Source organism: Gambusia affinis, linkage group LG10, assembly GCF_019740435.1.
Source record: "Gambusia affinis linkage group LG10, SWU_Gaff_1.0, whole genome shotgun sequence".
In the NCBI taxonomy this organism is placed as follows: domain Eukaryota; kingdom Metazoa; phylum Chordata; class Actinopteri; order Cyprinodontiformes; family Poeciliidae; genus Gambusia; species Gambusia affinis.
In genome coordinates this window covers 5,586,678-5,601,692 of record NC_057877.1, presented here as the reverse complement: position 1 = coordinate 5,601,692, position 15,015 = coordinate 5,586,678, and the positions used below count along the sequence as shown (strand labels likewise).

General features: G+C 38.7%; 2 protein-coding genes across 4 annotated transcripts in view; one reads left to right on the top strand and one right to left on the bottom strand.

Annotated features, from left to right (window-relative positions):
• Positions 1-879: 879 nt before the first annotated feature.
• On the bottom strand, positions 880-5,647 carry LOC122838450 (synapse-associated protein 1-like). Of its 3 annotated transcripts, XM_044129100.1 has the most exons (10): positions 5,563-5,647; positions 5,211-5,409; positions 4,975-5,093; positions 4,803-4,869; positions 3,205-3,278; positions 2,952-3,091; positions 2,718-2,839; positions 1,751-1,803; positions 1,518-1,647; positions 880-1,418 (listed from the first exon to the last, which is right to left on the bottom strand). In XM_044129100.1, exons 1-10 carry the CDS (start codon positions 5,617-5,619, stop codon positions 1,291-1,293), a joined length of 1,089 nt encoding a protein of 362 aa, XP_043985035.1. In that variant the 5' UTR covers positions 5,620-5,647; the 3' UTR covers positions 880-1,290. The 3 variants fall into 3 exon arrangements, with proteins under 3 accessions (XP_043985035.1, XP_043985032.1, XP_043985033.1); XM_044129097.1 differs by lacking the exons at positions 3,205-3,278; positions 4,803-4,869 and having other exon boundaries at positions 5,563-5,636; XM_044129098.1 differs by lacking the exons at positions 1,751-1,803; positions 3,205-3,278; positions 4,803-4,869 and having other exon boundaries at positions 1,518-1,649; positions 5,563-5,634.
• Positions 5,648-7,223: 1,576 nt separating this feature from the next.
• The window catches only part of shroom2a (shroom family member 2a), a 42,967-nt gene continuing 35,175 nt past the window's right edge, over positions 7,224-15,015 (top strand). Inside the window, exons 1-2 of the mRNA XM_044128275.1 lie at positions 7,224-7,502; positions 8,954-9,155. Coding sequence (XP_043984210.1) covers positions 8,958-9,155 — 198 coding nt within the window. The 5' untranslated portion in view covers positions 7,224-7,502; positions 8,954-8,957. The remainder of the gene's footprint in view (positions 7,503-8,953; positions 9,156-15,015) is intronic.

Below are 15,015 nucleotides of genomic sequence, written 5' to 3'. Positions count from 1 at the left end.
TAAAAAAATGCAGGGCGGGGGGCCCGAGGACTGGAATTGAGAAACACTGCCTTACATTGACTTTCTCCATTCAGTGTGCTAAACATGGCTATTAAATGATTTTAAAAAATAGCTAAAAAGCTTATTTTAGGGAAAAGGCTAGTGCTAATGCTCTGCCTTGATCTGCAAGGCAGTACCCTAGTGGGATGCCAAACAGTGCTACTCTTTATGCTAATATTAATGCTCTGCCTTCTAATTTTTTATTTTGCAAAAGTATAAATCAGATGTTTACTTCGTGGCACTTGGTTACCAGAAAACGTGCTCATCTCTTAACAGATTAACAAAAAAATACTGTGTTAAAAAAACCCCCATAAGATTCCTTCTGCTCTTTTGAAATGCTATCTGTCTTATACTACTTAGCAAGAATTGTGTAGCTGGGGAATTTTGCAGAAAAGTGGAAATGTTTTTTTCCTTTTTATTTTGTCATTGGTGGTAAATATATTATAACACAGATGTGCAACACAAATGTAAACATATGATTTATACTTCGTGGCAGTTCGTTACCAGAAAAAAACCCCACTCATCTCTTAATACCAAATTAATAACAAGTCTTATTAAAAAACATAAATTCTTTTGAAATACTAATCTGCTTAGACACAAGAAATTTACAGTTGGTAAATTTTGCAAAAGTAAAAATCAGATGTTTGCTTCGTGGTAACCACGCTCATATCTTAGCAACAGACTAACAACAAATATTATTGTTAAAGATTTCTTCTACTCTTTTGAAATACTACATATCTTACGCTACTTAACAATTGTGCAGATGGGGAATTTTGCAGAAATGTTAAGTTTTTGTCATTGGTGGCAAATATATTATAAAAGAGACGTTCAACACAAAAGTAAAAATCGGATTTATTCTTCGTGGCAGAAAACAACGCTCATCTCTTAACACCAAATTAATAATAATATTATTGCTTATAAAACATAAGCTCTTTTGAAAAACTGCTAATTCTGCTGACTTGTCCTAACTCTTGGGCTTTTGCCCAGCTAGGGAATTCTGGGTAAAACACCTCACAGCGTGTCTCCAATTAGTCACAGCGACTCCATCAGAACGCAAGCGGTTTCAGGTTCGAGTTGAAAGGAGGAAAGTGAAACAGCAACAACTTCCTGAGCTTTACTGTCCAAACCAGGTTAGGACTTTCTGATAGTCGCATCACGGCCTTACAAAGGACGTTAGACGGTAACTCTAGACTTCTTACAGGATAACTAATGTGATCGTCGTTTATCATAGTGATGCTGGTGAGGTCGTTATCACAGTTCCTCGTTAAGCATCTCTTCGATCTCTCTGTCCCAGGCTTCATCGTGGATCTCGGCGTCGGCCAACACGTCGTACTCCTCCAGCTCCTCCTGCAGCTCTCTCTCCCACTCAGGAATGACCTCTGAACAACAAAGAGAGAAAAGAAAAGCAGTAAAATGACTGAATTCTAGACAAAAACATCTAGAAATGTTTCATGCTCCGGTTGAAGCCACAGATTTACCGTGTTTTTTCGGTTCCGTTTTGTCTAAAACCGTTTTGCGCAGCTCCTCCTCATTAATCGTGGACGACTTTAAAGCATTAATCACAAACTCAGACACGGGGAGCCTGGTGGAGATCTTCCCTTCGACATTCTCTGGCACAAACAAAATGTGGGATTAGCTGTATTTCATTTAGTTATTTCCGAAGAAAAGCCTCGGCTGTGTTCACGCTTTGAAAAAAATTTTTATGAACTACCTCTTTCTGTGAGGGTTTTTGGGCATCTGCACAGCACGGATGCTTAACTACATCTGGAAGAAATGTGACGTCAAACTGTGAGTGTTTTTGCTTTTTCAAAAATACAAAACATGTAGGAGAAGGTGTTCTGGCCAGATGAGACCTAAAGTATCACTTTCCAGATGGGAAGCGTAGCTGCACGTCACCCTGAACACATCACTCCAGTGGGAGCGTTATGAAGTGGTGGTGCTTTTCTCCATTGATCGAGGAAAACGCGATAAAGGAGGAAAGACTTTCAGCGGCTAGGAAAGACAATTAACAGACACCCAGATCTGCAAGATCAAAGTATATCCAGACGTTTGAACTGTAAGTGAAATGGAGAACAGGAAATTTTATCGTCAAGTCCAAATTATTTGGGGGCAAAAAAAGAGAAATAAAAAAATATTTTGATTTTTGTTTTAGCAACTTCATCAACCAAATGAGACTACATTAAACGGGTAAAGAAGTCCCATTTTTTTTTGTTGGAAGGGGACGTGTTATTATCGTAGATTCAAAAAGTTAAGAACCTGGTTATATCGAATACTTTGTGTTGTCAACATTTTCTACTGTAAGACTTTGAACTTGTAACGAGTTCACTCTGACTGAAAATAATACCCTTCTGCATTAGCAACTTGAATTGCAAGAAATCAGTCCAGGGGGCCGCAAATGGCCCCCCCAGACCACGCTTTGAACTCCTCTGTCAAAGGTTGCTTTGGCTTTGGCTTTTACTCGGATTTGGGTGATTATGTGATTATGATAGAGCAAAACACACTTTTGTTAAAAAAAAAACAACAAAAAAACAACTCAAATGTCTTGTCTTAATGTAAAAAAATTTACATTCAAGTCTAAGGAATATGCGTATGATACTGGATACTGTTCCAAAAGGTAAACATGTTAACCAGTCAAACTAAAAAACAAAATACGAGCCGTACATGTCGGTGGATTGTACCTGTCTGATCAGAATCCAGGCATTCTGAGTCCTGCTGTGCCGTCAGAGTTGTGAGCTGAGCCGATTGTTTAATCAAAGACACTCGATAGAAGTAATTCCTCCAGAAGTTTTCCTCCGTCATCCTAAACCCAAGAAAATATTAAGAAAAGACAACATACTCCATTCACTTTTCTTCTTCTTTGAAATAAAACACTACAAATATTGAACAGTAGGCCACCAGTGAAGCATCCTCACTCTTTGGGGACCAGATGGAACCGCATCTTCCTGAGGAGCTCGTCTTCCTCCAGCATCGCCAAGGCGACGGGATGCGTTTGCTCAAAGTCGAAGTGAAACTGCACGCCAGCGGGAGGGTTTCGTAAAAAATTCCTTTTGTCCTGCCGTCCGTTGAAATCACACAACAGGGTTACAGTTCTTTATTTTTATTTTAATCTGGGTTTTTTTTTTAAATCACAATGATATACTGTTGAAGTTTTATGACGGTACCGACAGCTGAGAGAGCTAAGATTTGCTCTTGTATGACGTCTTCTTCATCATAGCCGACCCACGGTGGCACAGGCAGGCCTACAAACAATACCTTTGTTATTTCGACTGTCAATACAGGCTGCCATTTTTAATAAAAACGCTACGATAATGGCCATATTTATTAGCAACTCCAGTGAAGATGTATGGAAAGCCTCAACGTAAATCCGTCTTTTATTGATGGATTTAAAAATTTTGAAAAACCCCAATTTTTCATTTGGGAATGAAGTTTAGAAATATATTCAAATATCTTCAAAAGAATGGAGCATGAAGAGAGGTGAACTTGGGCCAGTATTAGTGTTTTTAAGCTTTTGTGGCTCTAGCAGACTTTATTTCATGTTGTCATTACTTAAATTTGTTTGAAAAGTTTAGTTTGGAGCTGGAGCAAAAAAAAAAGTGGTAAAATCAACCTTTATTGAAGATTCACAAATCAGATAAAAGTTTCACAAATCACAAACATGGTTCTAAATATTCTGCTATTAGGGCAGAAAAATCCAGTCCAGGTTTGAAGAGTCTAGGTGTTGTAGGTTTTAAAATGGAGTCGATTAAAGATGCGGGAGGTAGTGGAAAAATTAGGCTGAATCGCCCTTTAGCCTTTTCCCGAATCGGAAGCTGGAATCGGAAACCAACTTCAGCTTCGTGGAGAAATGCGGCAGAATAACACCGTAGATTGTTCCAGACCATCCGGCAGTCCGAAGCTGAAAACGCCAGTGCAAGACAAAACAGGACGGTAAGTAAATGGATACTAATGTTGCCAGTTAGTTCTTGCTACAGTTGCTTTAAATCAGGGGTGTCAAAGTCAAATGGACGGAGGGCCAAATAAAAATTTGTTACTTTATACGTCATTCCTACTGATCAATGTTCATTGAGATTTTTTAAATGACGATTGGTCTAGTGCAGCGGACCGCCCAAGCATCAAATTTCCTCGGACCGGTGCGCGTACAGAGGATCGAACCTGGGATGCGCGTTATGAGGATCAATTATGCAGCATCTCGCATTTTTTCAGACGGGTGCCGCTTGCTGCGGCAATAAATCAAGATCATCCCAGGGGTCAGAGAAAATCTTCTATTTGACTCAATGGATACTAATGTTCCTAGTTTTTTGTTACTTTATACGTTCATTCCTACTGTTACTTTTATCAGTTAGATTTCATATGAAAAAAAGAGAGAGCTAAGCAAGGCTGGTAGCATCAACTCACTCACTCTTTGGTTACAGAGCAACAACCTGTAGGTAACCAGTTTTACCTGGCAACAACCTGTTGAGTAACTTGAAGCAGCAGCTTAAGGTTTTGCCACCATCATGGCTGCTTAAACACAAAAAAACACGGCTTGGCGTGAAAACTGTCGCTAAACCAGGAAAGGTTACACCACCAGTTTGGCTGTATTTAAGATATTTAAATAATAATAAAACAAAAACTAAAAAAAAAATAATAATCATCAATATCGACTTATATGAAACGCTTATATCGTGATACGTTTTTCAGCCATACCGTCCAACCCTACATTAGCATGTAGCGTCACATATTTCATTATATCTAATCACTGTTGAATAAAAGCGGCTACATGCCGATTTTTTTAGGTTGTCTCTCAAGAACAAACTTGTCCTGCTCTTTCTGAAAATCACCCAGGATGGTCTGAGGGCAGGAGGATAAATCGCAGGTTATTCCTCCAATTATTACAAAAAACAACAACAAACAAAGAAACAAACAAACAAAAATCAAAGGACAACGAGTTCTCACCTTGTCTATAAACTCGTTTAGTTTGCCCTCCTCCAAGCTTTTCCTGAGGCCTTGTGCCGTTTCTACAACAGACTCCGTCAGTGTCTTAGAAGCTTTGCTGGCAAAGTTAAATATGGAGCCTGCAAGGGGAAAAAAAGGTCAAACATATTCAAGTCTACAGAAAAATAAACGAGCACGTAAAAGAAACAGAGAGCAGAATGTAAAAGCCCACCCTCTGCTACTATAAGCTAACTTACCACATAAACTGCGGGTTTTTTGAAGAAGCTGGGATAGTTCAGCATCTTTTTCGGCAATATATGTTTGTTTTTCTTCGTCATATACCAACGGGTTATCGTCCCTCCTCTTTTCACCAACACGCTGCCGTTTTTCTTTAACTTGGTCATTCTCGTTTTCTTTTCCCAGCCAGGCTCCCCAGTTCTTTAGCATATCTTTAAACTGAAGATTAACAAAAACAAATAATGATAATAAGTAAATAAATAAATAAAAAACTCCCTCTGAGATAAGACTTGTGACTCTTTTAGTTCCCCTATTGGAAGCTGACTGCGTCTGGCCGCTAACTTATTTCCGTGAAAAGGATGGGAAAGTTACCTGTATGGCAGGCAATTGTGATATATAATTCTGTTGGTATATGTCAGTTATTAGCATTAGTGTCCCCCTCTTTATGGACTAAAACCAAAATACTTAAATTGGCAAAGGTACAAAGGTACATACTGTGGTGGGTTTCAACATGGCTTTCTGCTCAGGGTGATACCCCACAGGTGGATGGCAGAGGGGGAAATTAAGCAATCTCCTCCTGCTATTTCTTTTTCATCTTGTTTTCTGTCAGACGTCAGTTTGTTGCATTACCGCCACCAATGGGTGAGGAGACTGAACCAGGGCAAGGAGCAAAAAAACAACAAAAACCAAACAAAAAAAAAACTGTGGGGTTTTCTATTAACTAACCCGGTTACAATAAAATAATACAAAAAAAAAAAAAAACAACAACAACCTTAAAACATCCATGAAAATGACTTTTTCTTCAGAGATTTATAAGACTGCACTGTTCTTTTTCATGTTCAAGACTGTATTTTGGGGCCTGCCATAGAAAAGTTAATGTAATGTATCACATATCAATCGGCCCACATTTTCATCGGTCAACTTTTAAGTCAACTTGGACAAAAATTACACAAAAAATCTATATTATAAACTTAGAAAGAGTTATATTTAATTTAATAATATATTATATATATATATAAAACAGTCATAACAAAGTAGCAAACGCACAAAGACAATAAAATATGTTTTTAGTTTATTCATCTCCAGTCTATTTAATAGATTAACTCTCTTACTTTGTCTTGTGTTCATGTGAGCGACGGGATCTTCGGCACAAGGCAATCCCAGATATTTCCCCTTTTAAATTTCTTCAGAAATGTTCTAGTTAGTTATGTTCTTTATATCTACTATTTCCTATTTAGCCATTACATGATATTAAATGCAACTTTTCAGCTTTGCTTTGTAGATTTATCTTTTGTTAGATTCTTTTGTCTATATCTAATTAATTTTTAAGCAACATGTTTTAAAGTCTGAATGCTTGTTGTCGATGAAGAAGGAGATTTTTTATGCCTAAAGATAGTGTTTTTAATAATTCCCAAATAGAATAGAATAGCAGTTGGTAGAGCTGTTGCCTTGCAATAAGAAGGTCCTGGGTTCGATTTCCGGCCCGGGGTCTTTCTGCATGGAGTTTGCATGTTCTCCCTGTGCATGGTGGGTTCTCCAGCTTCGTCCCACAGTCCACAAACATGACTGTCAGGTTAATTGGTTTCTCTAAATTCTCCCTAGGTGTGAGTGGTTGTTTGTCCTGTCTGTTTCTGTGTTGCCCTGACAGATTGGCGACCTGTCCATGTGACCCCGCCTCTCGCCTGAAACGTAGCTGGAGATTGGCACCAGCAACCTTCCTGACCCCATTAGGAACAAGGGTGAACAGAAAATGGATGGATGGATGAATGGATGGATAAAATAGAATAGAATAGAATAGAATAGAATAGAATAGAATAGAATAGAATAGAATAGAATAGAATAGAATGCAATCCCATTGGTTTGTGTTGTTGCGTCAGATGTCCAGTAGGGGGAGTCTCGTCCCAGTCCTGGCCAGAGGTCCACCTGTAGTTATCCAGTGGCTGCTGTGAACTAACTAACTAACGGTAGATGGCACGCGTGTGCCGCTCGTGCCACACCGGTTATCCCTGTTGTCCCTGGATGGGAGCTAGGTTTAGCTTAGCTCATTTAAACTCTCAGAAGTGTGTCAGCGTTTCTTTGTGGGGCTGTGTATGAAGCAGAAGACGGACTGAACTGTCGCAGTCCGAACTGGACACATTCTCGACTGGAAGTACCGACTGGCGTCTAATTAAGAAGACGGAGAAAGTCGTATGGTCACATAAACTGTTGGAGAAGATGAAGTATGTGTAAGGAGGTAAAGCTGGGATATAGCTGCCTGCCACCCGACGAAGCTCTCCTGTTCACCCCGGTTTATCTATAAGTTGTATTTCCAGGTAAGTCCAGTCGTACCGCTGAGAGTTTGGGAATAATATTTTCGCAAACACAACTTGCGAAAAGCGAAGTTTACCTTTTGGTAGAGCTTGTACTTTTTTCTATAAGCCTTTCTTTGGAAAACAAGTAGGTCGGTGTAACTTTATTTATTCGTCTAGCCGAGCGTGTTTTTTTTTTTTTTTTCCATTGTCGGTCGACGACAGTGATAATGTGTTTAATTCTCTCTCATGTAAGAGCATTAAGTTTAATTCAGAGCGTCTGGACTATGACAGCAGCTCTGTACTTACTGCTACACATTTACATCCGTCCTGCACAACTGCGTTTTATACATAAAAATAAAAAATAATCATACCCCCTCAACCAGGGAAGGTACTATTTAATTGACGTATTCGTGCTCTTTTCAGATTCAGAGCTCTATAACTTAATGTAAAAAAAAATACTCAGCTATGCTCATTTATCTGTAGTTTTTTAAAAAAAATTGTCTAACTTAAATTTGTTAAAAGTATTTTTGCCTAAAACTATTCTAATGTAGGACTTCGTAGTTACCTTTAATTATTCCAAGGGGTAATTTTTACTGTCGTTTTTAGGATCCTATGACTACAATGCAAATGAGTTTATCTTTTAAACTGACAATATAGTGACATTTTATTTTATATGACTGTGTCGTTACAATTGTTGTCAGAAGTTAACAAATGTATTTCCCTTTCAGTTTTTAATGCCCACTTTGCCATTAAACGCTCATTGTAAAACCCAACAGTGACATCAGTTTTCCATTGTTTGTCACAGTTAGGGGTTTACGATTGCATTATGGAAACAATCACCAAGAAACCTCTGCATGAGATGCAGTTCAGTACACAGCTTGATTTCTATCCGAATTAAAACCGTATAGTGCACTGGAACATAATGGCATGTTTTGATATTATTTGAAAACTTCAGTTAAATGGCATTTTTGTCCATAACAGAGACTCGCCATAACCCAGCTTTTATCCGTTTACTGTGTGGGCATCGGAATAACAAAAACAAAATCCTGCCTAAAGCAGTCATTGCAAATTGGGAAATAATGGAGGAGAAGATGGAAGTGCAACATGTGTGTATAAAGAAAGCATGATTTATGTAGGTAATTGAAGACACAGTGCTTGAGATTTTTCATCAGTTTACCTAGAATGATTACGTGCGACTCTTGTGTTTTACTGTCAACATCTTGACGTCGAGTGAAACGCCTCACAATTTGTAGCTGGTTTTAATCAACACAACACTGAAGCTGAGGCACAACAGTAAACAGAAACTGGAGACTGGGTCAGAAAATAAACCTCTTAACCCCTGTTCCTTTGGTAAACATCAGTTTGTAGTACTTGTACTAGAACTGTTTTGAGTTATGTGATCTGTGTCTCTTTAGTGGACATGTTTTAATGTTCTTGTTCCTTTTTCTTTTTTTTGTTTTTGTGGTAAACAGTATAATGGATGCCGAGGGAGCCACTCGTTATCCGGAAGCAGAGAGTTTTTGGCATGCGTCGCAGAAATCTGCAGATCTGGATCACAGGACGAGGGATGCAGAGAGCTGGAGGCCGGTGCATGTGTTTCTGTCGGGAGGCGCACCGTGGGGGTTTACGCTCAGAGGAGGGCTGGAGCATCGGGAGCCTCTGCTCATAACAAAGGTAAATCCCAACAACACACACACACACATTATACATTTCAGAGCGAATGAAAGTTAAAGCTTACTGTCATCTGTGGCACTTTGCAAAAGTATCCAATTGCTGCGAGGTGTTTTTAAAATTTTCTCACACTGCAACCACAAACTGCAATGTGTTTCTTTAGGATTTTATGTGAAAGACCAACACAAAGTACTGGATAGTTATGACGTGGAGAGAAAGAGGCGTGCGGGCTTAAAATGTGGCGTCAATTTGTCTTCAGTCCACTGTGTTCTCGTACTACTAAATAAAATAATGTCCGGCCAAGTGCCTTTAGAGGTCACCTTATTGGTAAGTGTGTCATTTAAGTATCAATTCTGAGAACAAAGTGAACATGAGGAAGATCGTCCTCCAGTAAATGAGACGGAAATCTTTTTGGTTGTTATTTAAAATGCTATATCTTGTAAGGTAAGGTAATTTTATTTGTCTAGCACATTTTCAGCAACAAGTCAGTTCAAAGTGCTTTATATGAATTAGAAGGAATTTATAACCTAGTAATGATTTCTCTGGACTATTGTTCAGAACCAAAACTAAATGTTGGTTCTCTGTGTTTGATTCTTGTTCTGGGTTGGTAAGTAGATGGTACTGTCTAAGTTTGCTCTGGATTTGTAAACTAACTGGAGTCTCTCTAGGTCTTGCACTAACATTATATTATATTATGTTGGTCTAAAGCAGAGCTTCTCAATTCCAGTGCTCAGGCCCCTCTGCCCTGCATGTTTTAGATGTACCTCCACTCCAGAGCAGCTGATTCAAATGATTACATGACCATCAAGTGCTGCAGAAGCCTGTTAATCACCTACAGATTCAATCCAGGTGTGTAGCACGTCCCCCTGACATGCAGGTCAGGGGGACATGAGGACAGGAATTGAGAAACATTGGTCTAAAGTAATAAGTACTCCACAGTTTTATAAAAGTAGCTTGTGGGAAAACTACGTTCACCCCAAACACACCATCTCCACGAGAAACATGGTGGTGGAAGCATCATGCTGTGGAGGATGTGATAGGGAAACCAGTCAGATTTGGTGGGAAAGGTGGACGGGGCTAAAAACAGGAAGAAAATCTGTGAGAGGCTACAAAGGGTTTGAGACTGCTTCTGGGATCTTTGGGTGATGTCGGCCTAGTCAAAGCCAGGGGTAAATACTTCTGTGGCAACGCTTGAAAATCAATGTTTAAACATCCTCTACCCAAAGTAGTAATGTTTTAAAGAAAGTGAGCGAAAGGTTTGTCCTCTCGTTGTACAAATCTTGTAGAGACACACTGCAAAAGACTAAAAATAGAGCTGGGTAGTAACTACTTAGATCTTCACTGTTTGTTATATTTACTAGAGTTTTTTCTTTTCTAGAAAGAAATACTTTTTGTAGTGTTACTGAACCACAGTTGAGTAAAATTCCTGGATAGTTTACCCAGTGTAGGTAACCTCCCCAATGGAGAACAAACATATTTTAAAGAAAAATGCACAAAACGCAGGCAGCTGGAGTTTACATTAGAGTGAGACTTCTTGCTTGTGCACAAGCTTCAGTATTCTAAGGTTATTTTGTTTCTGCTGTATGATAAACACTGTGTGTTGTATTGAAATAAAACTTTGCTGGAAAAATGTTTCTTCTTCTTTGAGTTTTGTTGTATTTGTTATCTGTACGATGACATCATTGTAAAAAAAAATCTCATCAGATTTTATGACTGAGTTCTCCAGCAGTCTTTATACAGAATACTTTTTTACTCTTGAGTCATTTTTTGGAAGTAATGAGTCAAGATGTGTGTTGGGGGGTGGTAGGGTTTCTGAATACCAAATCAGGCAATATTTTTCAAGTTTCTATTTATAAAATGTAGAAAACTATATATTTTTTTTCTACTCTAGCTATGTATTACTTTGTATTGCTCCTTCACATAAAACCCCAAAGAAGTAGGAATGCTTTTGCAAGATACTTTTGTTACAAAACTCTGAATGTTCTGATTTCTTTATAGCTGACGGTATGCGACAAGCAGAGAGTTTTTCCCGTGTCACACCTGGACAGTGAGCTGAAATGTGAAAGTGCATGGCAGAGATGAGAATATGACCAACACACAGCTCTCTGTCGTGGATCTCTGATATGAACAAGTTGTTTATAATCGTAGGATTGAAGTGTAATATCAGCCTGTAACCTGTAGGTCACACCTCATCAACTAACACAGTGGTTGCTTATGCAGAGGTCCAGGCATTTTTGTAATGAAAAAGAAAACACAAAGGGAAAAATAATCATGGTTTGAAACCTGATGGTTGAACTTTTGAATTTAAAAGCTGAACATCATGATCTCACCGTGTCTTTTTCATTCATTCATGCTTTCGGACATCTCTGTTGGAGTAGTTCTGGATGACACTTGTCATGTGTGATTTGTGGAAGAAAACCTCATATACAGAAAGCGAAGCAGAGGCTGCAGTTTGTCACTGCTGTATGTCGTCACCTTGTTAAGTCGCTGTGTTTGGCTGCAGAATGTGCGCAGCGCCGCTGAGAGGGAGACTTCCTCAGAAACCTCATGTGGCTTCACTTCTCTCCTGCGGGTGTAATGATTTACTACGAAAGACCTTGCTTGTTAATTTGACACAGCAAAATACCAGCAACTGTTAGTCAGGAGCTTCTGGTTCTCTTGAGGTTTTTTTTTTTTTTTTTGTCATATCTGCATTGCTGCAAAGGGGTCTAAAGTTCACTACAGATGAGTGAAACTCCAGCATATGTATACACAGGTTTTTAGCAGTCTGGTTTGTGTTGGTCTTTTGCGACATGATTAAATGTGTTTTTAAGTTTAGACTTTTTAACTTTTTGCAGGTTTAAAAGTATAAGTGGAGGCATGTAGCAGTGAAAGGAGGAGGTCAATTATTGACTGCAGCTTAGTGGTTGAATTCAGACTCAAAGTAATTGTTAATGTTTGGTCTCTGAGCAAAACAGCTAAGCTCCAAGAGCTGACCGAAGTCAACCTTTTTGATGATAAGGTTCATTATTTTTCCATGTTCTTGTAAAAGTATTCACATCCTTCCTGCTTTCTTCAATGTATAAGTAGAAAAGCGGATATTAATATCTGTATCAGTCCCGATGTTGGAAAAAAATTGTAGATTGGGTATCGCTAACGATGTGTTAGATACATTAATGCATGTCTACTTAGTCTAGGTTTAGGGTTAGAGCAGGGTATGCTTTATCCTCTGAGTCATGTTACGCTTTATTTATTTTACATAATATGCAGAATTTCAAGTTATGTTTTCTGAACCATTTGAAAGAAGGTTTGTTCCAGATTATTGTGACAGTTTCTTTATTATTTATTTTATATTGGCTGCTATACACCTAATTGCACTGGATGATCAGATTAAAATTTGTGAAGCTATTGGTGTATTTTTATGTGCTGCACTGGTACAGAGTTAGTCAATAAATCTGTAATTCGATACATTTATGCCTGTATTTAAAAAAGGAACAAAAAAACATTTTAAGTCAATACAGCGCTGTTTTTCTCTATTGTATCGGTGTTGGCCGCTACAGATGTTTGTTGGACATTTGGCATTTGTAGCATTTGGTTGAAGTTCAGCCTGAGGAGTACCGCTAAGCAGTACCAGGAACAGGGAAAGAATCTTGGAGTTTCGTTGGATTTTCTGTGAATTATCAATGACAGCCCGGAGCCTGTCGGAATGAGAGGATGGGATGAATTAAGCAAAGGTTGGCGCTATGCATTCTTTTAGTGTCTCTCAGATAAGAGTTAAAATGAGTTTGATTTAGTATGCTGTCATGAAATGAATTAGTTTTAAAATGTTTGAGGCTTTTCCTCTTTGATTTATGATGATCTAGAAAAGCTAGACGATTATGTTTTCCCTGTAAGATTTTGGCAAATTTTCCAGTTTTAGGTAATTCTAAGTGTTATATTCAGATAGACTGAGTAAATATAGTTTGCAAACATCTTTGCATTTTAGCCTATGAGCAGAAGCCATCCCGTGAATCCACATTTCTGTCTGTTGCATTCCCACTTGTTTGCATATTTTCCAGCTCGCTTCAGGGAAATGTAATAACAAAGGTCCAACAGTCTGATGACAGGTTCACCGTATTGGTTAAAAAAATATCCTGGATCTAATTAAAATTCTCCAGATTCTTCTCATAGCTCAGGTTATGCTCAAGGTCCTCGTGGACTTAAAGTTCTTAGTCTCAATAAACCTAAATAATCCTGTTTTACACGAGACATCTGGGCACGCACCTCATACATGTGTTCCCTCTGCGAGGAACAGCCTTTATAAGGGAAAAAGTACCGTTGGCTCGTTCTGAACCAGTACCAGACGACGCACTGCAGAAATAACTCTGTTCTTACACGCTGCGATAAATCACCCCCAGGTAAACAGGTTTTCCCAATTATTGAAACTTTTGTGTGGCAACATTGTGGGCTAGTTTTGAGTGCCGCAGGCCTGCTTAGCCTCCAGAGAAAAGAGGATTTAGAGAGCACAGTATGCATGCTGATGGCTCAGATAAGATTCAAAATGGATAGTTGTTGTGTTTTTTTTGTGTGGTGGTGGATGGGTGGGTGTGTGTGTTGCAGGAGGCACGTCCTCATAAAATAGATTTGTACTGTATGTTAAGAGAGACTTGTACATTATTACTGCTTAATGTAAACAGGTTAATTCATTATCAGATACAGTGCAATGGTAGCAAAAATTGGATTAGCTAACATTAGCATGAAGTTCAATAAATTGCTTTGTGAGTTTAATTTAGTTGAACTTTCAAAGTGATTTTAATGATATGTGAGCAAAAAAGTTAATATTGATAGATACCCACAAACAGACCATGTTTACACTACAATCTGGACGCTAATCAGGAGACGTGGGCGATATTGGAAAAACGTCATATGAAATAAACACTTGGCGCTCAGGTAAAGTGCATTCTTTTTGTTTTTCCATTTTTTTATCCGAAGAGTTTTTGCGGCGCTAGTGTCTTGTATCATTTGTGACAGTAGGCAGACAGGAAAGAGGGTGAGGAGAGGGGGGAAAACATGTGACAAAGGTCGCCCGCACCGGGAGTCGAACCCGTGACGTCCGCATCAAGGACTAAGGCCTCCAAACGTGCAGTGTGCTAAACCCCTGCACCAGCACAGCACGCCCCATAAAGTACATTCTTGCTACGTGAAAGCTGATGTAGTCAGAAACTACACTTTTCATGCAGACGTATGCACACCTTTCACTCTTAAAAGTTCTGGACAAAGTGTTCATCATGACTGTAGACTGAGGGAAAAATACTCTTTTACTCCACAGATGATGTTCAAAGTATTTATTAAAGGGGAATGTTCTTGTTCTGCTAGTTCAGCAGAACTCTATGCGCTTTTAAAATGATCCCTTTTAAAGAATATTATAGACTTCAAAAGCTTCCTTGTCTTTTTGTCTATGTAGATTATAGTTCATGTTAGTGACCTTGAGCAAGAACGGCTTCCTGGTAGAAATATATCTAGTTTTGGTTTTGAAAATGTCTCTTCCTGAATGTGTTTTTCAGCCTCGATTGTGTACAAACACACATTTTCTGACCTTCTCTGGTGGGGTGACTTACACCTGATGATGTCACAATGAGGGTCTCTTTTTTGAGTCCTTCATCCTGACTCAGAAGAACCCAGACCAACTTAGAAACGCATAGAAGACGCCCAGTTGGGCTAATCAACCCTGATTCTAACAGACTCAGAATGTTATAAATTAAATAGGCAGTATTATGTAAAATCAACCTTTTTGAGCTTTACATCATGTTATAATGTTATTCTATCATCAGCAACATACCTGAAATCCTTTTATCTCCCATGGCAACCATAAAAACACTCAATACCGCCCATGAGATGTAGTTCC

Coding starts and splice junctions, on each gene's coding strand:
- LOC122838450 (XM_044129100.1), bottom strand. CDS start 5,619: ATGCTAATAACTGACATATACCAACAGAATTATATATCACAATTGCCT. Junction 3,279..4,802: donor GAGACAACCTAAAAAAATCG/GCATGTAGCCGC, acceptor TATTGTTTGTAG/GCCTGCCTGTGCCACCGTGG. Junction 1,804..2,717: donor CCTGGATTCTGATCAGACAG/GTACAATCCACC, acceptor CATTTCTTCCAG/ATGTAGTTAAGCATCCGTGC.